The 26184-nt window shown below is 37.8% G+C and overlaps 2 protein-coding genes across 2 annotated transcripts in view; both read left to right on the top strand.

Annotated features, from left to right (window-relative positions):
• Suv3 (Suv3 RNA helicase) overlaps positions 1-25792 on the top strand; it is a 38158-nt gene extending 12366 nt beyond the window's left edge. The window contains exons 11-16 of the mRNA XM_074111257.1: positions 3930-4109; positions 16982-17156; positions 17235-17370; positions 18158-18460; positions 22214-22380; positions 24132-25792. Coding sequence (XP_073967358.1) covers positions 3930-4109; positions 16982-17156; positions 17235-17370; positions 18158-18460; positions 22214-22380; positions 24132-24436 — 1266 coding nt within the window. The 3' untranslated portion in view covers positions 24437-25792. The remainder of the gene's footprint in view (positions 1-3929; positions 4110-16981; positions 17157-17234; positions 17371-18157; positions 18461-22213; positions 22381-24131) is intronic.
• LOC141441857 (uncharacterized) lies at positions 7105-13151 on the top strand. The gene is made up of 5 exons (XM_074106750.1): positions 7105-8366; positions 8604-8736; positions 9938-10243; positions 10831-11033; positions 12920-13151. The coding sequence occupies exons 1-5, from the start codon at positions 8309-8311 to the stop codon at positions 13138-13140; spliced, it is 921 nt and encodes a 306-aa protein (XP_073962851.1). The 5' UTR covers positions 7105-8308; the 3' UTR covers positions 13141-13151.
• Positions 25793-26184: the final 392 nt, after the last annotated feature.

The following is a 26184-nucleotide window of genomic DNA, read 5'->3' on the forward strand; positions in this document are numbered from 1 at the left end:
ATGTTTTGCCAGAAAAAGATAGAACCGTAGAATATTTAAAAAGTAAAAATAAGAATGAAGAAAATCCAAAGTGTAGACGAAGAAATGCCGGTACCTCGAACGCTTTTAAAGTAGAATCTGAGAACAAACAAACATGTTTTACCTGCGGAAAAGTTGGGCATATACAAAGAGACTGTTGGCACGGACACCGAGGTCGTGGTCGTGGACATTATGCTCGAAGTCGTGGTCGAGGACGTGGTCACTACAATTTCGGACCCAACAGAGGCAGAGGAAATTACTATAATACGAAATACTATAAAAAGAGCTTTCACACATGCGTTGTGAACAATTCGACGATTAATGAAGATACTCCTCTTAAGCCAGGACAAATAAATTGGCTTTTAGACAGTGGATGTACAGACCACATAATAAATACCGACGAATACTTCGATAAATATGTAACATTGAAAGAACCAATAAATGTCAAGGTTGGTGATGGAAGAATATTGAAAGCGACAAAGGTTGGAAGCATTAAAACTTATTTCCTGTTTATGAAAACAGAAACAAAGTGATAATAGACAATGTATTTTACGTAAAAGAGATGAAAGCTAACTTATTAAGCTATTCGAAGATAACAGATAATCACACAATAGTTTCGACGGGATATTTAACGAAGATATATAACAAGAATAGAGAATTGATTGCAATTGCGAAGAAAGATGAGAGACTCTACAAAATAACCAGTTTTGTCTGTAAGGAAATAGGCGTAAATACAGCACTTGTAATATGACATTGAAAGAAAAGCTGCACCGAACATTTGGTCATATAAATTTCAATTATCTTGACATGATGTGTAAAAATCAAATATTAGATGGATTACCTAAACAAATAGAAACGGATTATATGAAGTGTGCTATATGCGTCGAAAATAAAATGCACAATTTGCCATTTAGCAATAATAGAACAAAGGCAGAAGATATATTAGATATTGTACACACGGATGTTAACGGACCACATAGAGCTACAGGATATCGAGGAGAAAAATATTTCTTGACATTCATAGATGATTATAGCAAGATAGCTAGAGTGTATTGTATTCAATCAAAAGAACAAGTGTATGAATGCTTCGAAGAATATGTCAATCAAATGCAAATATTACAGGAAAAATGATCAAAGAACTAAGATGTGATAACGGGAAAGAATACATAAATAGCAGAATATTTAATTTCGCAAGAGCAAAAGGAATAATGATTAAGCCTTGCCCAGCACGTACATGAGTTAAATGGTACAGCAGAAAGATATAATAGATTATTAATGGATATGGCACGATGCCTCTTAGCTGAAGCAAAGGTTGATAGATGTTATTGGCCAGAAGCTATTAAGACCGCTGCTTATTTAAAAAACCGTATAATGACAAATACCCCAGAAAGAAAGACGCCATTTGAATTATTTTTTCATGAAAAACCAACTGCAAAATATTTGAGAATGTACGGTAGTAAAGTTTATGTAAGAGTACCTGAAGAAAAAAGAGTATCAAAATGGGACAAAAAAGCGGAGATGGGAATTTTACTAGGATATACAGATGTTGGATACAGAGTACTAATCAACAATAGAGTTGTCATTGCAAGACACGTGGATATAATTGAGGAAGATGTTAAGCTTATTGCATTTGATGATAATGAAGAAGATAATAATATAGATGAAGAAAAATGGGAAGATTCCCTAGATAGAATTGAAACAGAAGACATGGTACCTTATAATAACGTCAGTAAAGAGATCGTGAATAATGAAAAGAGAACCTCAAAGAGACAAATTAAAGCACCACACCGTTTTGATGAAGAATTTGGCTACTATTGTATAACTGCTAATTATTGTGATGCGATGATTCCAGATACTTTTCAGGAGGCGACTACGTGTGACGAGGCTGATGAATGGAAAGAGGCTATGGACCGAGAGATGAACAGCCTAGTAAAAACGATACTTGGACCTTAGTAAATGCACCACAGGAAAAAGAGGTACTAGATGTAAAATGGGTTTACAAAAAGAAGTCCGCTGATCTTTATAAAGCCAGGTTAGTGGTTAGAGGGTTTCAACAAACCACTAATATTGATGATACGTATTCACCTGTTGCTAGGATGCATACTTTAAAATTACTGCTATCGTATTGCTGCCAATTTAATTTACATGTACATCAAATGGATGTAGAGACTGCTTTTCTAAACGGTATAAGTTTTATCAGAAGTGTATGTCAAACAGCCTCTTGGTTATGAAGACGGTACTGACAAAGTATATAAACTGTATAAATCTCTTTATGGTTTAAAAGAAAGCCCGCGAGCTTGGTACGAATGTTTTAATGATTTTGTAACAACTATTGGTTTTCAAAGGAGCAGATATGACTATTGTCTTTATGTCAAAACAGATGATAACTATACTGTATATATTTTAGTATATGTCGATGATTTATTGATAGCTTGCAAAAATGAGCACACCGTTGCTATAATTAAAATAAATTAAGTAACCATTTTAGAATGAAGGACTTGGGAAAGGTTAGGAACTACATAGGTATTGATGTAGAGTATGACTATGCAAAAGCTAATATTTTGACGTTAAGCCAGGAAAAATACATAGAGTCATTAGCAAAAAAATATGAAATTGAGAATTCTAAATTATTTAAAACCCCTATGGAGATTAATGCCAAACTTGAGAAATGTGAATTACTAAATGATGAATATAAATACAGAAACTTGATTGGAGCTTTGTTATACATTAGTTCTGGCACTCGACCAGACATTGCTTTTGTGTCAATTACTTGAGCAGATTTCAGAACTGCTATGGTGAAATTCATTTCAAATATGCATTGCGTGTTTTAAAATATTTGTACTTGACTAAAAATCTCAAGCTCACATATTATCAGAATTTAAAAGCTACTATAATGGATTGTTACGTAGATGCCGATTGGGCCGGAGATATAGTAGACCGTAAGTCTACTACTGGTTTTGTAATTCGATTATTTGGTAATGCTGTGTACTGGAAGTCAAAGAAACAAATGACTGTGACAAAATCTTCCACTTTTGCTGAATACATAGCGTTGTCAGAAGCTGTAACTGAAATAAGCTTACTACGTAGTATACTTGATGATGTTTTTATAACACTTCATGCTCCTGTTAACATTTATGAAGACAATTCAGGTGCTGTAGCTATTGCTAAGTATGGTAATTTCACAAAGAATTCGAAGCACATTGAAGTGCATTATCATTATGTTCACGAGAATGTTAAGAATGGAACTATTGATATCGTTAAAGTTGATTCGGAAGATAACGTTGCAGATATTTTTACCAAAGCGTTAGGAAACATAAAATTCTTTAAATTCAGGCAATTGTTAAATATAACTTGATTTGATATTGCCATACTTGCAATGTTTAACAATGTTAATTAGTGTTGCCATATTAAAATATAAATCTAAGGAGGCGTGTTGAGGTTGTAAACCTTTGTAGATTTATATTGGCCGCTTACACTTTAACTATGGTTTGAATATGTCTAGTTTAGCTGTCTTTCGATATGTGTCTTAGTTCGTATTGTTATGGAAATATAATGTTTTAATTAATAATAATCGTCTTCTTCATCAATCTTCAACACTTGTTTTTTTTTTTGTATAGTTAAGTTTGACTAACAAGATAATCCTCATGTTGCCCACGCGGCCATTTACGTTAAAAGAGCGAAAATGGTGAATTGTGTGAAACAGGTGGTTCACAAAACTTCATTAATTTATTTTGGACTATAATGATACCACGCAAAAATTGACACGCTCGGTACTCATAGGTTTCACCTTACCACCATCCACTTCAATAACAGTGCGTTGCGTGACTTCATCATTGTGGATGCAGACAACAGACTTTACCAGTCCGTAACATTGAACTTGGCGTAGTATGTAAAAGCGATGTTCTTTCCAGGATATCTTCGTCCACCTCTGCACAGTAGACGACTCCCTCTACTTCATGTGCAACACGGAAGCGTTCAAGTTTCTTGCAGAGATGATACAACACGTGCCACTGCCGCTTCGCGCGCGCTACGTGTTCTGCTGCGCGCCCATCAATAACAAACTGCCCTTCGTTTGCGCTAGCTTCCTCAAGGTCAGTTGTTGCTTCTTTGACAGTGGCTTCATCTTCAAATTCTTCTTTGAAAGTGCCTTCAACCTTTTTAGCTTCATTTAGGTCACCATGTTTGAGTGTAACACCTGCTGTCTCAATTTTTTTTTACGCTGCAGAGATTGTCGTAGTCATTCATGCGTTTAATTTACATAAAAATGCATCATAAAACTGTTCTTTAATTTGCTTCTTCAAGGTTAGCTGTTGCTTTTTTGACAGTGTCTTCATCTTCAAATTCTTTAAAAGTCCCTGTTATTATTTGTATCGAGCTATCAATCTGTTAAAATTCATTATAATTAAGATTGGTTTTTTGGAATCTTTTTGTTTTTTTTTTTCAATTCCAATTTTTACTTTACGGTTCATCCCGTAAAACCGAAATTGAAAATACAAACTGAAATATGAGATGCACAGAAAAAACAGAAATAACGACCATCACTGGGAATCACCCAGGTCCTCGGTAATCCGTACCCGTGCATATACCGCTACACCACTGATGGTCAACGGTACCAACACTAATTTCCCTATGCACCTTATATCTCAGCTTGTGTTTCTTACTAGTCACTTAAGCAGCGACGCTAGCGACATCTATGCCGTAAGCCCGCAAACTTTTTCGGCATCCTTTGGAACTACCGCTCACCCGGACAAGAGATATCGTTTCTAAGCAATCAAATTAAGATTGGTGTTTTGGAATCTTTTTGTATTTTTATTTTTCAATTCCAAATTTTTACTTTACGGTCATCCCGTAAACCGAAATTGAAAAATACAAACTGAAATATGTGCACAGAAAAAACAGAAAAAAATAAGACCATCACTGGGAATCGAACCCGGTCTCGGTAATCCGTACCGCGCTGCATATACGCACACCACTGATGGTCAACGGTACCAACACTAATTTCCCTATGCACCTATTATTCAGCTTTTTCTTACTTAGTCACTTATAGCAGCGACGCTAGCAAATCTATGCGTAAGCCTCAAACATTTATCGGGTTTTTGGAACTAACGCTCACCCGGACAGATTATCAAATTTTAAGCGCTCAATTTGTATTGAGCTATCAAATTAAAATTCATTATTTAAATATTACATAAATATTAAGCATCTTTTTTCGGTTGCAACTCCAAATCATTCATACATCATTCACTGAAATAATCGCAAAAAAAAAGGATAGTAAAAGCTTTGGTTTGTCTTGTACAAGTTTACCTGCACAATATTTAGTAATGACCTAGCCACGACTGTGTGACACATTTATATTTTCATTTAAAACTAAAATCTGATTTGTTTTTAAAGGTTGTTAAGGAACTCGGAACAAGTGCTACGTGAGGATTCCGAAGATAATGCAACCTCCCTCCGACTCAGAAGGGGCACCAAGGCCTTGTCACACCACGCGAGAAGTGAAGAGCCTAAAGGCAAATTGTCCGAGATACTGGTCTCTAAGGTAAGGTCATAATACAAGTGTTAGTTTTTTATTCAAATCGAAATTATTTGCTTGGCATGATTCTGATTCTTCGACCGGTCTTAATATACTTGCATGTCCAAAGTGTAGCTATTGCTTTGACATGCATCAATGATCCACTTTCAAAAAGGAGAGGGGGGACCCAGATTTGAAAAACAGCAAATATAAGTATAAGAAAATACTGATAAGTTAAAGGCCGATTTTTCTTTTTAGGGCCTTATAACGCCACAGATGCTCAAGAAATTGCAGCAAGAATTGGTCATAGACAAGAAACCAGAGAAGGGTTCAATAAAACCAAATAGAATTAGGAGGAAATAAAAGAATGAAATCAGTTGTAAATATTAGTGACGGTGAACAATGTCGAATGTATGTGTAATTAAATATTCCAGTGATTAGTAACTTGTTGTTATTTTAATTTACTGTACCACTTTACATTTTAAATTGAAACGAGAACGCTTCCTTTGCCACAGTGCCAAGCGTGTTAGAGTGTACAAACATGTTTTGGGATCTTTACCATTGGCGCAGAGTAAACTTTTTTTTTTAAGCGAGATACGCGAGTTAGCTGCACACAGCTGTTGCGACAGCTGTTGTCAGTGACGTAATGCAAAAAAAAATTGGCAAGCTGCTGGTAATCGGGTTGAAATGCCGGCTCCACATTGTCATCAAATTGCCGCGGTTGCTTTCGATTGTAATTTATTTATTTATCAATTTAAAAAACAGCGTGGCAGTACTTGGAGCCAACGCTGTAATAGTAGTTTATGCAACTGTTACGTAATAATGGTCCTTGAAACGTGTGTTTTTAGGCCTAATTACGTACAGTAGCATACATTACTTTATCTACATCCATATATTAAGTCCTCTATCATGCGTTCAAGAACCATTGAGAATGACCTGCATTGCAACTAGAACTATGTCTGCCCCACGACCTCCTGCGCATGGCGAAGCTTGCGCATGGAGGTACCTATCGATTTCGGTGTCGTGATGACCATTATTTACTGCCGTGTTCATAATAGAATCCAATGTCGTAATTCTGGTCAGTATCTATGGTTTTTGAACGCATAATGGAGGATTTACTATATGGGTGCAGATAAAATTCTTTTTCTATATAAGGGAGAATTATTTCGTTTTTTTTTACTTTGCTTCCCTAAAACGAGAGAATATCATACCTCGGGCCAAAAGTTGGGGAGCAGGGACAATCATCTGCTAGCCTGGTTCTTAGATTCTAAAGAACCTAAAATCCTTAGTCCTACTAGACTCAACTGGGTTTCCATTAACCTACCCTGTGCTACCTCGCGGATGTGTCCAAACCAAAGACCTCTGCCGTCGTCTTCTTATTCAACCGAGGTAGATATTCACCAATGGTACTACTGCAGCTTGGATGTAATATAGAGATAGGTAAATCCGGATCTGAAGATTCAAAAGAGTCAGATCCGAATCCCTTTTAGGCTCCAACTTATTGGATCGAGTGGCCCCCGATAGGCGATTCGGCACTCATTTCATTTTTACTCAGCCGGGAGCTGAGCCGGTACGCTGACAATAAATCCGAAATACCTCGGCACCGAACCGATTCAGATCTGACGCAACCGAATCACTTAACCTTCGCCATAAATAAATTAATGATCGATCACTCCAATCTAAAGAACTGCATTCAATAAAGGAGTCAGAGTTGATTAGCGGAGTGATCTGATTTAGTGAATCAGATCACTTTTCGGGGTCGAGATTACCCATGTCTAATTCAAAACGATTTAGGTGACGTTTCTGATACACCACCGAAGTGGAGCCATTATGGTTCTCAATAACTTTCGCGTTGCTCCTGTGTTTCCCCTACAGCAGCAGCAATTGATTGTAGGTATATTTCTTACACGTACCTACTTAGTTCATACTTCGTTCGATGTGAGGAGAATCGCTAATGTTGCGTACGTAACATGTGGGCGTGTTATTTGTAAGATAACGTTTCAATAATATTTTCGCTGAAAGTTTCGGAATATTAACTAATAGGGGGGCACACCTTTGACCATCGGAAAACTAAATAATACATACAGTGGGATTCTATTTCAGACAAGTAATACTTTTTGTCAGGGTCGATTTTTTAAGTCTATGGAATAGAAGAACGACAGTTTTTTTCTGATTAGGAACTAGAGGTTTCGAGTTCGAATTCTGGTTCTGTTAGGGGCAACCTCTTGTATGACGAAAGTTTGTACCTAAGTCATCCGCGTTTTATTACCTTTATAAAATGCAAGTTTGTTTGGGAGTAAAAAAAGGTAAAAATATCAGGTGATTGTAGGACGCTTGAGCTTAAGTATTGTTTATCCGATGCTGCGAACGCACACGCGTTGCTTGCATGCATTAATACCTCGTGAACTTGTGCACGTGTAACTAAAAAAATGTAAACGTCACGCCAGCCACCCTGTATAATATGGACGTCACTCCCAAAGATAACAATCATCATTGACATAATAAAAATAAGTTATGGGGCATCATTATCGTTCGCGAAACATGATGTAACGAGAAAATTTGCTTACATTCTTGACCTTACCTACCAAAATAGTTTTAAACTTGGTTTATATTAAAATTACTCGTAATTATTGTTCGTCATTCCATAAGCATCCATTCAAGAGGAATGACTTATTGTCATATTTATATGTGACTATTTAATTTTATAAATACGTATTAATAATAAAGATAAGCGTCGTATTTGTTTGTACAGTTATTAAGCCCAGTATTATTGTGAAGATGGGTCTACTGGAGTATTTTATTTATTTGTGTTTAATTTTAGTCGGAGAGATAAACGGTAAGTTATCATTTTGGAGTAATATCGTAGTCGGTCATTGTCCAGATGAGATTTTAATTTTACAATAAAGCGACACGCTGACTAAGCTTAGGACTTGAATGTGGAAATAACTACAAAATACAGTGTGTTCCCGCCAGCCAGGCTTTTTATTTGAGGTTAAAGTAACATATTTCTGTAACTTAACCATGACTAATCTAATTAATAAACTAAAATTCACTATTCACTATTGTTGAACAGGTTACAGAACAATAAAGGCGAATAAAGATGTTTTGATATTGGCGAAATCGATGGAAACTGTAGACATCGTTTGCGAAAATGACGTGCCTCTAGTTCGTTGCGGCTTCACGCACCCGAATGGAACCAAGATGTTGTAAGTAGACAAACTCAAAATATGAACGCTCGACCAATAAGTATCTAATTGTTAAAAAAAGTAGTACAACGTATGTTTTCTAACATTAATTTCAGTTTGATCTCTATCCGTTTCTGAGAAAATACACGGAAAAAAGGAATTCTTTGACCAAGAATATTCATAGTCTCAGGAATATTGTTTAAATCCAAGTAATTATTCTCTTAAAGTACGATAATAGTTTTAACCCAAGACAATATTTGTCTTCATCCAATACAATATGGCGTCTGGTTATATACGAATTATTATTGTCTTGACCAAGAGTATTTGTCTTAATCTAAGACATCTTTTTTTTCCGTGTAGTCTTACTCTTAACAGACTGGCTTAGTCGCCCACATAATGGATAACGAAGTGATTCCATAAAGCATGATGTTCTACAAACGGCTCGCATTTCGAATCGGAACGGATTTTACAATATTTAATTAAATGATATTAAATCATGTACATAGTATTTAAAGTCTATAGTACAGTCGCCTTTAGCAGGGGGGTGTCACTAGGCCATTCCGCCGCCGAGCTACAAGTACATACCGGGCCTCCCCAACGTTGAGGCGATTCAGTGCGACTCAACGCGTGCGAGTGAACACGAGTTATATGCCACGAGTTGTGTATACTATTACTTATATATAAATATATAGTATATATATAAGCTAAATAAAGCAGTAGGGAAGTTACGAACAAATCGATCGAAACGAACACACTCACGCACTCACGCAGACGCGCGCTCTACACGGCCTCTCTCCCTCCCTACTGCTTTAGTTTATATATATGCGTGCATGCACTATTATAGTTCATGTATCGATATTTTTAGTCACCTTGACCGCTCCGAAATATCTGATGGCGACTGTACCAAGCCGCGCACAGCAGCTACTTTCAACTACGATCGCACACTCGCCTTCAATCTGCTGTGGATACTTAGTGTAGACTTTAAATACAGCAGCTAAATAAAGTTCGTGTCGTGCGGTCCCTCTGACGCTTATACTATTTAATACGAGAGCGAGAGGGACGGTACGATACGAACTTCGAGTTTCGTAGTAGCCCTGCAGTACCCGATCCGATGCGATGCGGCTTGTTTGGTGGAAATTATCCTTAAGGGCTCCTTTCTTTGCCTTTTGAGGTACCTATGGAAACCTAAAAAAACTAAATTCATATTTCTATTCTATTTCAGGTTTAAAAATCTCCTACCGGGTACACCGCTATGCAAATACACTATAGAAGCGACAAGTGCAGACATAGGCTTTTGGACCTGCCATTACTGGTCTCAAATTTTACCTCAAGATGAAATGACAAAAACAATCGAAGTCCGAGTCGCGCACAAATTCGGAGCAGTGGACAGAGAGATCACAGTGCGAGAGGGAGAGGAAGTTAGTCTATCGTGTGTCAGTACTGAGAAGATGGTACCTTTAGAATACTGTTACTTTATGACGCCAGAGACTGAAAGACTATATATGGATCACGGAATTACACGTGCAAAGTGAGTTTCATTATTGAATATACAGAATATAGTTAACAGCAAAAAAATGGCGTGGAAACGTGCCGAGTCTCTATTGGAATGATTTGTCCACAAACTGCACGCTGGGTGTGATTGAAATATATGTATGGGCGGCCGGCAGTTGAATTGCAGTTGGAATGCAACTGCTGCTGCTGCGGCTGCTGCAGGTGGTACTGGTCCTAAGTAGGTCTATTTGATCGGTCCCGGCCCGTGGCTACTACAAAATTCGAAAATCGAAGTTCGTATTTTACCGTCCCTCTCAATCTCGTTTTAAATAATATAAGCGCGAGCGGGATGGCAAGAACGAAGTTCGAATTTTGCACTTCGTAGTAAAGGGTCAGATCCATGGATAGTTTTCATTGTCAACGGGAAAGAAAACTTTGGGATATCAGGCTATGTTGGACAGCAAAGAGTAGGTAACTAATAAACGGAAAAAGGCGACTAAAATTTTCTTACAAATTGTTGCCATGTTTTCATCAAAAATCTGACTTATACGAAGAAAGCATCCTTTTTTCTATGGTAAAAACACCAATCTATAATAGGTACTTACTTAACTTTTTCATTTACAGCGCCCTGATGCAGAAGTACTACTTTCCTCGCAACAAAAGTCTCCATCGAGGCGACTGTGGTGTCACCATAATCTCCGCTTCAGAGTCCGAATCCGGTGTTTGGTCGTGCTATGGATGGCTAGAACTAGAGAATCGACAGTATGTGGACACCATACGATTGGTTGTAGAAAAATATGTAGTTCGGACTGAAGCCAGTGTCTCAGGTTGGTTACAACTTATAGCAAGGAATGATTTGCGGTCGTATTGCCTAAAGCCGCATTCACATTAATTTATCTGTCGTGTCGTGTCCCTCTCTCTCTCTCTCTCTCTCTCTCTCTCCGTATGAACCATTGTGATTCCAAATGAGTTAGAGAATAAGGCTGCGGCTCCACTGAGGCGGAGACGAGCGGAGCGGAGAGGTGTAGGGATCCACTGTCGCGATGCGAAGCGACAGATGATGATGAAGAGGTAAAGACAGGAGATGTTCAAGAAGTTTATTAAATGTAAGATAGAAGGCACCTGTAACAATGCATACAAAAACGAACTGAATATAAAAACTAATACATTTGGGACGTTGTAAATAAGCTAAAACGGTTACAAATGTTGTAGGACTTACAATTGTGCCTTCAGGATCCCTTAGAGGGTTAAGTAAACAGGATACAAATGTGTGATGAAACTAGTTATAAAACACTGTAATTAACTGCACTGTGAAACTGTTAAGATATATCATTGAATAGCTACTGATGTCAAAATAATAAAAATATTTAGCACGCCCTTATAGTACGGCTGCTGATCTGAGAATGAATTTTGACATAAAAACAAAGTGCTGAATATGAAAGTACAGTGGATATTCGAAAATTGAAATTTTGAATTGAATTTTTAAACGAAACTAAAATGAAACGAAGAAGACGTTAAAAATAGGCTTGATCAGTCTTGTTACATGACCAATCATATTATAGTTGAATCCACATCTCGTCTCCGCCTCATTATCATCAGACGTTTAGTGATTGGTCGATCCCTATACGTCTCCTCTCCGCTCCGCTCGTCTCCGCCTCAGTGTAGCCGGAGCCTAATGCCTCTGGAAGCAAGGGCACGTGTATACATTGTATACCCGATTAATCCCTGTGGGAATCTTAGAGTAAAAAGTAGTCCACCTGTGCTATTCCAGAGACCTAAGCTATTTATAGCTACGTTCGAGGATTTTTATTCATGAGCCACCCACCATGGAACCTTTTCAAAGAAAAAGTCATTCTTCTTCTCTTTTAAGAAATGGCTTATCTGTCCTAATTAATAGGACAATTTCTGCCAATGTCAAGGGTATTTCTTCTTGAGAGGCACGTTGTATGTGATTGTAGTTTTTGCAACTTGATAGTAAATTCCAGAAACCACGTGGAGACCACTTTCGCATTAAAAAATGTTAGACACGAGAGCAATATAGAATTTCGTGATCACTGTTCACTGTTAAGGTTATTCGTCGCATAAAACACTATCAAAATTATACTTCAACTAGCCACGCTCGCTCGTTCGACCAACTTCCAGTACTAGTTGGATTGACTTGAAATTTGGTGTACTTATGTAAATTGCGTGACAGTAGAATAATCTGGTAGTGACATCCTGGTGGTCCGGTCAGGATCGTCTCCACAGGACGGAACTCTTTAACGGTTAATGGCATCGACTTGAATTTTGGTATGCAAATGTAGTTTGGGTGACAATACAAGTACAGTCAACAAAAAAGTAGCAAAAAAAAAACTTGTATAAAAATATTTTTTTACCAAAAACTTATTTTTAACCGTTTTTCTCACAGATATAGATTACACTAGATTACGCAAATGCATCACCTTCGCATGTCCGAACCCCGACCAAACGTCGAGGTTGCCCCATACAAAGACTGACCGCTAACTGACTAATCATGACTAGTGACTGACTCGAACCTCACGGCGCGGGTGGGCGGCGCATTTGAATCGATTTTGCGCGGACATCGGGGAATTCACATAGCTAATTCGCTCTTGAGACGTCACAGTAGATATAAAAAAGTGACACGGTTGGTTTTCATACAGATTAAGGGTGTTTGCGTTATCTAGTGTAATCTATATCTGTGGTTTTTCTTCAGTTTCAGATGAAGATACATCAATCAGCCTGGCGGCCTACATTTGCGGTACGGCCGCTTTTCTCTGCTTCTTCACTGTGCTAGTTTACTGGAAATACAAGTACTACTCCACCTTCCACGGCAAAACCTGGGGCGACGACGAAAGCATTGACAGCTACGTCATGAAACACCGGATTGACGATACCCCTGTGCTAAATACTGGCGACTATCTTTTGATTACATGAAGTTTAACAATTGATTGTTTCATTAAATACAAACATACATAGACTGCTAAAATCATTACTCTTCCTTTGGCTTTGCCGTAGTCGAGTAAAAAATATGATAGAGAATAGGTAGAAAACTTAAGAAGATGACCTATTGTAAGTTTAGTACTTAGTGCATAGAATTGATGTGGGATTTAAGTCATTTTTAGGGCCGCATAGCCAAAATGGCAAAAACGGAACCCTTATAGTTTCGCCATGTCGGTCTGTCTGTCCGTCCGCGGCTTTGCTCAGAGACTGATGATGATGATGATGAGACTATCAGTGCTACAAAGCTGTAATTTGCAGAGATACGTGTATTAACCATGCCGACCAAATAGTAGGATTAAAAAAAAGTTTTTTTTTAAGTTACCTTCCATAGTCGTAAAGTGGGGGTGTTTTTAGGGTTCCGTAGCCAAATGGCAAAAAACGGAACCCTTATGGATTTGTCATGTCTGTCTGTCCGTCCGTATGTCACAGCCACTTTGTTCCGAAACTATAAGAACTATACTGTTGAAACTTGCTAAGTTGATGTATTGTGTGAACCGCATTAAGATTATTCACACAAAAATAGAAAAAAAAAACAATAAATTTTGGGAGTTCCCCATACTTAGAACTGAAACTCAATTTTTTTTTCATCAAACCTATACGTGTGGGGTATCCATGGATGATATTGAGGTTTCTAATATCATTGTTTGCGCGAGAGACACTTCCAAAGTGGTAAAATGTGTGTGTGCCCCTGTAACTTCTAAAATAAGATAATGATAAAACTAAAAAATATATGATGTAGGTACATTACCATGCAAACTTCCGGCGAAAATTGGTTTGTACGAGGTCTAGTAATATAAGTAGTTTTTTTAATACGTCATAAATCGTAAAGGAAACTTTTATATTATGTTACTTACTGCTACGGAACCCTTCATGGGCGAGTCCGACTCGCACTTGGCCGCTTTTTTTCTCGTCCAACCCTATAGTGTAGGGTACCGTTAGATGATCTTTTAAAATCATTGCGGGTTTGCGAAGGGTTATTCGATTCAGTGATCTGTTTGCGAAATATTCAACTTCAAAGTGCAAATTTTCATTAAAATCGAGCGTCCCCCCCCCCTCTAAAATCTAAATTGGTGGGTGGAAATTTAAAAAAAAAATCAGGATACACTTAACTACCGCCGTAGTTAAGTGTATCAAAACAAGGAAAATTATAACAGATAAGATTGCTTGAGAATTATTAGTAGTTAAAGAGTAAATAGCAGCCTAAGGTATAAAATATACCTAAACTTGGAAGATTCCATCTCTTCTCTTCTCGATCGCTCCCTCACTGCTGAGGATCGTGACTCTTGATTTTGTCCACCAGCTGTGGCCATCGCCTGCGTTCAGTCGCTTGGTGAAGCGCAGTGCTGACAATTAAGTCCAGTTGTTCCGATATCTGGTCTGACCATCGTTTGGGACTTCGGCCTCGGGGTCTTTTACCCTCTAGGTATTTTCCGGTCACCATTAACCTTTCCAAGAAGATTCCATATAAAATTCAAGATGTCCGACACGCTCTTGGCCGTTTTTTTTAAGTTTTTTTCTAGTTTTTTTGTTTTATTTACCTATGTTAAAGTTTAGATTGCCCTTATCGAATCGATGTATGCCATAATAAGTTTCTGTTAAAATTTTCTTTTTAAATACTTACAAGCTTTTTGCTGACTGTACTTTTTGTTGACTGTACTTGCATTGTCAACTAAAGTGCATATCCGTACCAAATTTCAAGTCAGTCAGTACTATTAATCATTGAGGAGTTCCTTACTGCGCAGACGATCCTGACAGGACCACCAAGATGTCAATACCATATTATTGTATTGTAAGTATGCCAATTTCAAAGTCAATCGGACCGCTGGAAGTGGGTCAAATTTAGCTTCCAAGATATGACCCAAACAAATAAATATACAGGTTGTGATTTTTTTGTATCTTACTCTGTTCGATCTCTGAGAGAAAAAATCTTTGAATACAGTTTTGTTTCTCTTTAAAAATAATGAAAGATTTCCTTTCTGTATTTTTGTTATCGTCAGCATTTATCCTTCCAAGTGGCGTTAAGAATACCTTAGGTACCTATAGGTAGGTAGTATATTTCAGGTCAAGTAACCATTAAGGTTTTGGATTCCCAAAGCAGGCTTGCCATCTTAATTATTTAAGTACCTACGTAAATCAACACCAATACAATTATTAAGTCGATAGGTATAAAAAAGTTCGAACCCATTTAATTAGTTATTATGATGATAAGTAAGTAATGTTGCAGCCCTGCTGCTCACAAGTAGGTATCTTATTTTGTTGAAGAAGTAACACAAGTGTTATCGAAAATCAAACCGTAAAATAATGACCTATTGACACAAAGACAGTACGTTTAATAAGGGCTGCTGCGTCAAGAAAGCTAATAAATAGGATTTTATTTATTTATATACATTCATATCATGTTCATTTGCTTAATAATATAGATGTTACATGATTAGGTTGTAGGTGCATGACACCTTGGTAGGATATATATTGTCAAATAGTTTCTTAATCTATCCTATAATACTTACAATTATAATATTTCATAGCATATTAATTCATTTATTTGATGGCGACCGGATGGCCAAGTGGTTACAGAACCTAATAACCATAGTACAAGCTTTGCTTAGTTTGGGACTAGGTCAATTGGTGTCAAGTGTCCCATGATTTTTATTATATTTATTTATTGAACTACTAGCTTTCTCCAGAGACTTCGTCTGCGAAGTACCTAGGTATTACTCTATCGCTATACCGCGAGAACTATGCAATTTATACAATTTTTCTCTTCATAGAAATCTTCCTCGGACTTCAATGAATGTTTGAAAAAAGTAGCCGATTTGATCCAGCCAGCAGGCTACCAGTAGATTGGAGAGTTACCTACCTACGCAAGTCATATACTTATGTCACATAAATTAATCTCAGTGGGTTATTAATGAAAACGTTTCATTTATAACAATCAAAACTCAAATATCCTCGTAGTGTCTACTCTTTTTTTTTGATTTCCTGTCTATCGTTCAAAGGAAGAGATCCCTTTAAGGGATAAGTTTGCTTTTGTTCATCTTATTATCTTGTTATTTGTTAATTTCATGTGTTTTATGTACAATAACGAGTTTACAATGCAATAGGTATCCATATCCATCCATACTGCCATATACCATCCTTACCCTAACTGATATTCTAAATGCGATTGTAACTGTCTGTCTGTATGCTCTGTTATCTCTTTACTCTTGAGCCGCTGAACTCATTTAGATGGTAGACTTGTATGTATACTTAAAGATAGTTTGAGATCCGAGAAAGTAGGTACATAAGTAAATAGCATACATTTTAGGATAGTGCGAATCGAATTCTTCGCAAGCTAAGCGATAAAATTTAGTTCCTCCTCCCAAAACAATACATAAATATTCGCAACATAACTTGTTCTCAAACATGTTTAAATTAACTACGGGCACAGATTTTTTTCGAGCTTCATGAAACAAGATCAGCGAATCGAATGTAAGATTTTCATTCATCCGTCTCTGCAAATTTATTATGTTAACTATGCTATAATCACAAGGCAAGGAATATAATGGCATACTCAAATTGTCTTTACCTCAAGACAATTGTCCCGCCATTCCATAGTTTTTAAATAACACCGTATCCGAAAACGTTCTTTTTAAATTGCCCACTGAAAAAATATCTCCGTGAAATCTGGCATGCATAATGAACATGAGTCAATTATTGTGAATCTGAAACTTTTAGTGTAAGGTTAACAGTTATGCCGCTCGCTATTGTTGCTAGGGTAGTGTGCCACTGGACTTAGATAAGTTCTCTAGTCTCGAGGCGTAATGCTCACACTGCATTTATCAATCTACCACTTGGTTTAATAGAGGGTAGACCGCGCTTAGTGTGTTACAAAAAGCATCACTTCAAGATGAAGGCCGCGCGCTTTCTCGCGATTTTTAATATTATGGTGATTGCACCTGTCCAAATCCAGGGTATTTACTTACTAGTTTCAAATATATAGTTGATTAAATTAATGTGAGTTCCGTGTAATTGTGAGAATATTTTTGCAGCTTTTAGAGTGTTCGAGAAGAAAGATGAAGTGACCACGATATTGGCGTTAGAAAATGAACCAATAACTATAAAATGCAGTAAAGACATCGCTATGTCTTATTGTGGATTTGTGCATCCAAGCGGGAAGAGATTTTCGTAAGTAGCGTACAATACCAGCTAGTTAAATAAGCCTTCAAATTAAATTCTCAATTTCTGCGTGATGGGCACCATGCCGAGAGGCCCACCTCTCTTTTTTAATTAAAGTTTTAGTTATTTTAATTTAATAGTAGTTTTAGTCATAGCACTAATATCCATAGGGATATTTTGTATTTTCTTAATATTTTTGAATAAATTATTATTCTCCTATTTCATCATTGGTTTATTAAATAGGCATAAATTTAGGTAAAGTTCAGTTTAAATATTTCTAGACGTTCTCTACCTAAAGTGCCTTTTGTTTTACTTCAAAAAGCATGCATAATTTGTCAGCGGCGCGATAGATATAGGTACCTATAGTCTAGAGTTCTTAGTGCTCATCGTTACAATACTACCTCAGAGATTTAGGTATTTAAATAATGATGTGGCGCACCTAGCTTGTTAGCTTGGCTTGTAAGTGACTTTAAAGTATTTAATTTAGAAAAAAAAAACTACAATAGGTGGCTGCGGCGCCCCTCGTAGCCTGCCGCCCCGGGCCATGGCCCACTTGACCCTATACTTGGTTCGGATAGGTATTTAACTAATGTAAACAAACTTCAGCTGCCAGATTTGGTAAATTCAAGGATTTAAACATTTTTTGTTAAAAACAGTAAGCGTACGGTATATTTATGTGCTTTCAAAATTTGAAATTTACATTTCATACATAGCATAATTAAATGCAATTTGAGTGCAGACCAAAAAGTTCGAGTTTGAAACGTATGTCACTAATTTATTAATTTCATATTTCCAGTTTTTCCGGCAACGAACTGAACAACGGTCGTTGCGTCAGAAAACTTAATGCGACAAAGGCAGACGCGGGCATTTGGACATGTCACATCGGAAGAAAATCTACGGGGATGGAGCTGGTTCAGAAAATAGACCTCAGGGTCGTGGACAAAGTCGCAGCTGTTGTAACGAACGTTACGGTGGGGAATGGTCACATGGTGACGCTGGAGTGCGCCACGACTCAGGGGTTCTTGCCTCTGAGCTACTGCCGTTTTGAGCCGCCCGCCTCTACGCCTTTCAGTATTAACGCGGACATTAATGCAACTAAGTAAGTTTCAGTTTCATCATCATCATCATCTCAGCCGTAGGACGTCCACTGTTGGACATAGGCCTTCCCAATAGGCAGTTTCAGTTTGCCTTCTGTTAAATCGCCAAATTTTGCCCTGGAGGTACCATCAGCAAAATATGTGGTCTACCACCCTAAAGTTGATAATCGTTTGCATGTCATAAAACAATAATGCCAATAGACGACTGTCAAGTTGAAAGTTCGACTTTAGCGACATATTCATTTGAGAGGAACTTGTTTAAAAATTGATAGACCACTTATTTGGCTGATGGTACATTTTGCCCGCGGAGTTTTAGAAGCTAACATTTTTTTTAAAGTGAAAAAAACATCAATTTCTACTTAATCGCTCTAAAAAGAAAGAATATAATAAACTGCAGGTCTCTCAAACTTTTACATTTACCTCTAGGTACGTACCTACGCATAAGGAAAATCTAAAAAATTGTGTGATTGAAATACCTATGGGGGCCAACCACGGGCAAACTTATAAAAAAAATATCATACGGAACCCTTTCCTCTAAATTACTTACCTATATTACTCAGTAGGTATAAGTGAGTATAAATCACAAAGCGGTCTTAGATTTTATACAAGTAAGTAGGTACTACGAATATGTTTTTACAGTCGTAAAAAAACCGCACAATCACTGATAGTACCTACCCCGTGTCATTAAAATTACCTAATTAGCTTCGTTGTTAATTTGTCGCAACTATCTTAATTTTTAGGCCCAGAGGTCAAATGTTATGATAACTGTAAAAATATAATTAAGTAACTAGCTTTTGCCCGGGGCTTCGCCCGCGTGGAATTCGGTTATCGCGCGCTGTTCCCCCGGGAACTGTGCATTTTTCCGGGATAAAAAGTAGCCTATCGTCACTACTTTTTAAAAAACTCGTAGCTCAAAATAGATAATTTTTCGGAAGAACTTTATAGACATTACATCAAGGTTCAATTTTGTTGACATATTGATTTTAGATACGAGATTTTTTTTAAAGTAGTGACGCTATGTCACTCTCTGGCCCATAAACTACATGTCTATGCCAAAATTGACGTCGATCCGTCGCTCCGTTTCGACGTGAAAGACGGACAAACATACACAAAAACATACAAACACACACACTTTCGCATTTATAATATTAGTATGCATGGATAATTAAAAAATTACTACGAAATAAACTCTTTGATAACGGCTCATGGAAAGTAACGCGAATAAAGCAATATGGTTTTGTCATAGCTATCATTTACTATACTTGGAACGTTTAGGTACTAACAAACTTCAGCTGACAGATTTGGTACATTCAAGGATTTTAAACATTTTACTTATCTATCAGTGTAATAGAAACAAACTAGACTAGTGTATTTCAATACAGAAATGTAAATGTTTAGAAAGTTTGGGGAATTTCAATAGAGAAACCAATAATTCAAATATTGACGTTGTTTTGTTTACATTTAAGTAGTTAAATACCTAACCAAACCAAGTATAAGTAGCTGGTGCTCGAAATTGCATTTATGTCCTTTCTATACAAGAAGGTACAAGACGATTCGGAAGACGTTAGACGTTTTATTTGCATTGTAGGTCAGAGATTTTTTTAAATAGATTCATAGTTTTGAGTTTATCTATTACATAACAAACACACTAAACAAACATTAAATCTTTCCTCTTTAGGTATAATATAATAGTTTAGATTTCGTGTCCCTTTTGCACGAAGTAATTAGTGTTTATTAGTTTAGCTACTTTAGATTCAAGGATAGGGTATTTAAGTTTGTGTTATTAACAAAATGCAGTCCTCTATACATTATACAATTAACTGAGTATTCGAGCACTTTATCATGATGTTAAGTAAATTTATATTAGCACATTCATCACCGTCATCTCTGCTGGAGGACGTCTACTCCTTAGGCTGTAGGTATTGATCCTCATTCAACATCTCTTTCTACCCTTATCATATACCCTATGACAGAAGAAAGCGGAGAAATCGATAGTAATTCCGAGTGGGTACGTTAGACAATAACTTTCTTCTCAGTCGCTACCTTTTCTACGTGATAATTTTTTTTAAGTCATTGATTGAGGCGTTACTTTACGGAAGTTCATATCAATAAACTATAACATTTTCAACTTGCTCCGCTAGCACACATGTACGACAGCTACGTCAGCACGACACATATGTAGCGATCCCTAACGCCGTCTAGTCTAGCTCCTAATATTATATATAGTTTGTGAGATGATGAGTTGTGTGAATGTTTGGAGACGGCTGATCAAGAAACGGCTGGAAATGAAATTTGTGAAAATTAGTTAGTTTATAAGCCCTGGATTAAAACAAAGGATACTTTTTATCCGATATTTCCACGGGAAATTTAAAACTCTGCAAATGGATTAGAGTCATGAAATTTGGAATGTAGGAGTGTTTGTTACGTCTGGAAATAACACATAGGCTACTTTTTATCCCTACTTTTTATCCCGTTATTCCCACGGGATAGGGATAAAATCTCGAACTAATAACCGCTGGGCTTAGAGTCATGAAATTTGGCATGGTTATTATAATATAACGCCAATGAAAACCACGATGTAGTTTTAGGGAATTCCCACGAGAATTTAATAAAAGCCCGGTATTTCAATGAATTCAACTGCTGTATCTAATGATTTACGCGTGCGAAGCCGCGGGTAAACGCTAGTTATCAATAAAAGAAACTGCTACGCATTCTATATGTCGCACTATGGACGTTTCTATACTCGGATGCCTTAAATACAATTTAACTTTCTTTCTTCGACCTTCGGTGTCCAGGGATAACATCTGCATGGTGAAATCTTTCTATTGTGGCCTCGTCTTATACATTACTTTTTCAGCAGACCCACCCTCCTCCGCTTTCACATAAACCGACTCGTCGGTACCGGCACCTTTACCACCCTTAGTAAGACATCAGATCAGTCAGATGTGTCAGATGTGTTGAACGGTTCTGTTGCTCTGATGATCAACTCTGGTTGAGTTCGAAACGCGACAGTGTTGTGTGGTGGTGGTGGTGATACATAGTGGTTTGTATGATTGTTGTGTTCTTACAGTGTGAGGTGGAGGAGCTGCTTAACACATTTACAATAGAATACAGTAAATGCAAATACCTACTTACTCATTATTTTATTGCACACCACAAATGAGTAAAAAAAAATTATACATACACAAAATGCAGACAACGCACAAGTGTCTAGACGTAGTAGCTTAAAGTCGTTGGTGAGCAAAGTAATTGTTTTTAGTTCATTGATATGGAGCTCCACAGGGTAACGCTCTATATATCTTATTATTTATTAAGTACAGCATATGTATAATTTATTAATACAACATAACACAGTACAAATCAAAATAAATCAATACCTAATACAAAAAAAAACAATTATACAATAAAAAAATACAAAATATAAAAAAAACAACGAAAAAAAAAGAAAAAAATATATAAATTAAATAAAAACCACTCAATACCCGTCCGCATCGTACTTGGCCCTAACGTACCCATTACCCCAGCGGCATTGCCCCGTTGTATGGCCAACGAGACCCGCTGGACCAAGTACGACACGGAACGGGGGTCACCTCCTCTGTCCCTCATCCTGCGCCCCAACTCCCAAACCAACGACCTGGCGTCCACCCCCCAGAGGCCAGCCGTCTCGATCGCAAATGGCACAAAGTCGTACGTCGGTTCCAAGGCTGACGCCTGATTCAATAAATTAACTACTTAATAGCCAATCCGTTCTCCAGTGCTATCGAGAAGAGATACTCCTTCCCACCCAACAAGAGCCTGGACAGAGGAGATTGTGCGGTAACCATACGTCGGGCGAAGCGCGAAGACTTTGGAGTTTGGACGTGTGGGGCGGGCATGAGCGATGGCAAGGAATACACGGATAGTATCATGGTAACCGTGGAAGGTAAGTGTGGTTGCTTTAGGACAGAGCCGTCTTTCTCATAAGGGTCTATGAGATACATTGACATTGAATTCCGTCTCATAATCAAATGTAATCAATTAAAACATTCATCATCATCATCCCAGCCTATATACGTCCCACTGCTGGGCACAGGCCTCCTCTCAGAACAAGAGGGCTTGGGCCATAGTTCCCACGCGGGCCCAGTGCGGATTGGGAATTAAAACATTAGGTATATTTATTCCGTAATAAGGCCGCAAAAGGTTCTTAGGCGTGTTTTTTAAACTTCCGACTCAAAAAGGCGATGTTATAAGTTTGATGCCAATATCTGTTTGTCTGTGGCATCGTATCTCAAACGAACCGACAGATCGATTTCGATGCGGTTTTTTTACGTGAATGCGACGGCGTGGTTTTTCAACTAAAGCCCCATTTAGACCATGCAAGATCTTGCATGCAAGTTGCATTACATCGCAGACTATTGAGGGACAATGAATTCAGTTGATCAAACAAATACCGCAATGTAGTAAAACTTGCATGCAAGTTCTTGCTTAGTCTAAATGGGGCTTAAGGTTTTCTAAGTTGGTTAGATTATCCGGTCAGGAAGAATGCCTTAACGCCACTGAAATCAAGACTCCTTAAAACCAGGGACTCTGTGTGCTATAGCTTACTCTTCGGGCCCTTTATCTTTAAGACGGAACTGTCCTGGAGCCATCCATAAGATGCCACGCAAATTTTTAAAGCCAAAAAGGGATATATCCTGCTAAATTGCTTTTGCGTACATATTTATGGATGGCCCCCATATTTGGCTTTCGCAACTGCAAACTCACGTCCATCCTTTACTCTTTTGCTAGGATAGATTCGGTAGATAGGTAGTTTATATGTAATTCTGATATTAAGCGTCTTATTTATTACCAGTTTAGACTTGCAAGTGAAATCGTGCAAGTTGCATTAAGCCAGGGATACACTAGGGGACAAATGTCCTGCGACTCGTGTAGCCAGCGACGTCGGGTGAAGTGGCGCGACCTTGCCGGACTTCGCTTGACATGGTCTGGCAACATCGCGCGACACGGGCTACCACGAAACTCGAAACTCGAAGTTCGTGTCGTGCGGTCCCTTATACTGTTTAACACAAGAGCGAGAGGGACCGCACGACACGAACTTCGAGTTTCGTAGTAGCCCTGCAGATATGTCAGGCGAAATCGACCGGCTTCGCTGGAAATGTCGCCGACACATGTCCCTCAATAGTACTCCGCAATGTAACGCAGCTCGCATGCAAGTTCTTGCATCGTCTAAATAGGGCTGTACAGTTTATGAGACATCAAAACTGATCATGATCAAACGCGTAATATACGTATTTATGTGGTATTGATCGTTTGACAGTTTTTCCATGTGCTTAATCTACATACCTACCTATAAGCTATAGTCCTATGAAACTATTGCATTCACAAAACTATTTAAGAACCTTACCTACCTACTATATTAAAAGTGATTATGACTTAAACTTAACTGAACATTTTAGTGCCTTGTGGCTTTAGTCTTTAGATAACTTAAAAGTCTTAAAACATGTCGAACCGTAACTGTCCTAGTATTGTCATTTACTGCGACAAAGTATTAAAGTATTCAGCTGTTTCTGCACCCTACTTAAAATCATGCATCATGCAACACCAGACTCATTACTCATCTCACATTAAGATCGCTTAATGCTTCAGCATCATCCTCAAAACCGAACAGTTTTCTCACGACCTTCCTCTATCCAGGCCTGTATACCATGTCGACAGCAACCTCTTTGGGACTAGTGTTCGGCGTGCTGGCTATAGTCGTCGCGCTGATTGTCATTGGCTACGTGGCATATTTCAAGCGTCATGCGTTAGCTGCAAGGCCAGGCGAGGGAAACCCTGGGTTTAACGAGGGTCATGAGATGGCAGACTTGGAGCTGCCGCGGCCGCAGTCGCCGCCAAGAAGTGTGACGCCCGCTAGAAGATCTCCCACTGGCAGTATAAGGTTGCCTGGCTTGGTCGTCCAATCGCCTTCGGAGCCAAGTTCGTCGCCACTCATGCCTTAGCTTTAAGTTGTTATGGAAATAGATTCGATGCTTCGTTCTTCAGCTCGGATTCGAACGCTTTGGTATATGACTTTTTTTCTACCTGACGGAGAGCTGTAGTCTCGCAAACGCTCTTTTTAACAGACGTCCTTTTAAATCGGGGAACATTTCATGTTTCTTGCATTTGTTGCTTTGAGAGTATATTTTACTTACTAATAATATCTTACGACATCTAATCTGATTTCAGTTTTAAATAATCATCTAACCGAGCCGAGTTGAAAGTGCTTAGTTTCAAATTTAATTTTCAAATTTAGATATAAGATTTTATACTGCGATTTTTATTTATTGAATATAATAAAATATGTTGTTCCTTTTTGACGGTTAGACTAGTAGCTAGATTTATTTAGTGATCCACCTCTAAAGTGCTCAAGCACCTACCACTTAAAACGAGAACAGTTACTTATAGCGCGCGCGTCTTTTCTCGCTCATTGCGTCTCTTACCTACTGAATCAGCCAAAAACGGACGCAATGTGCGACAAGCGAGAGAACGCGCCGCGTGCCCCTAAAGCCGAGTTTAGGGTTGCAAGAAAAATCGTGCAAGTTGCATTACATTGCGAGACCGTAAAACCAACAAGTTTTGTAGTGGTCAATCGGGCGCCACAATGTAATGCAACTTGCACGATTTTTCTTGCAAGTCTAAACTCGGCTTTAAGAGTTCCATTCAGTTAGGTACCGAAATTTCCTTCGCTTTACAGACTTTAATCCTTCTTATACTGAGCCTGAGACATAGTCAGTGCAACATTCATCCATATTTTTTGTTTGTACCAATGTGTGGTTTCGAGAGAAGCATGGGCACGTGCTCTTACCTAATATTCCGTCCGTTTCGTTCTTGAATTGATTATCATTTGATTGTATAAATGAGATTTTGTAGGTATTTACTAAAACCAAATTATAGTGTTTATTCAGCTCTCTTACAAATAACTAAACTGTTAGGGTCTCTGATTTTATAGGTTTCTAATAGCAAATTCTATGTATATAGGTATTATGTTTTGCTGTGATAAAATATTTAAATGGTAATATTTTACACAATGTATTGATAATAATAATGTTCCGAAACGAGAATAAATCGTTTCATATTTTATAATGATTATGTAATTCCCATTATTCTATTTTATATAAATTTATCACATTTTTCCTGTAATAAAATAAAATTGATAGCATCGTTTTATTTAGGTACATGTTGGTATTTTGAAATTATTGAGAAAACAGATGTACAAGATTAATTTACTCAATTCATAATGATTTATAGTCAATTGTTCTAAATGTTCATTTGGGTTTTTGTTTAATATAATGTTCAAAGTACAAAAAAAAAATTATTAATTTATTCAAGTCTAACATCCTGCAGCTTATATATTAAAAAAAAATGTTTTTTGCTTGTAGGTTTTTTTTTCACGGCCCTACTATATTTTTTTTAAGTTTATTTACCTGTAAGCTAAGGTAAGCTAAAATGACGCGTCCCTCACTTAACTAGACCTAGACACTAGAGAACTAGACATTGAGCGGACCGGACGCTACCGCCGCGTTCCACCGGCTCCTCGAGCACGCTGAGGCAGCCAACCGGGACTCCAACCGGACGGCGCGAGTCAGCTGCCGCGGCATGGCACCGGCTCCTAGAGCACTCCCCGCAGAAGCGGTAGTTAGGTAGCTGAAATACCCAATCAAATGGATCCGACGGTACAGTATGACTTTTTTGAGGTGTCCTGATCTCA

The sequence above is a fragment of the Choristoneura fumiferana genome, chromosome 2, assembly GCF_025370935.1.
Source record: "Choristoneura fumiferana chromosome 2, NRCan_CFum_1, whole genome shotgun sequence".
In the NCBI taxonomy this organism is placed as follows: domain Eukaryota; kingdom Metazoa; phylum Arthropoda; class Insecta; order Lepidoptera; family Tortricidae; genus Choristoneura; species Choristoneura fumiferana.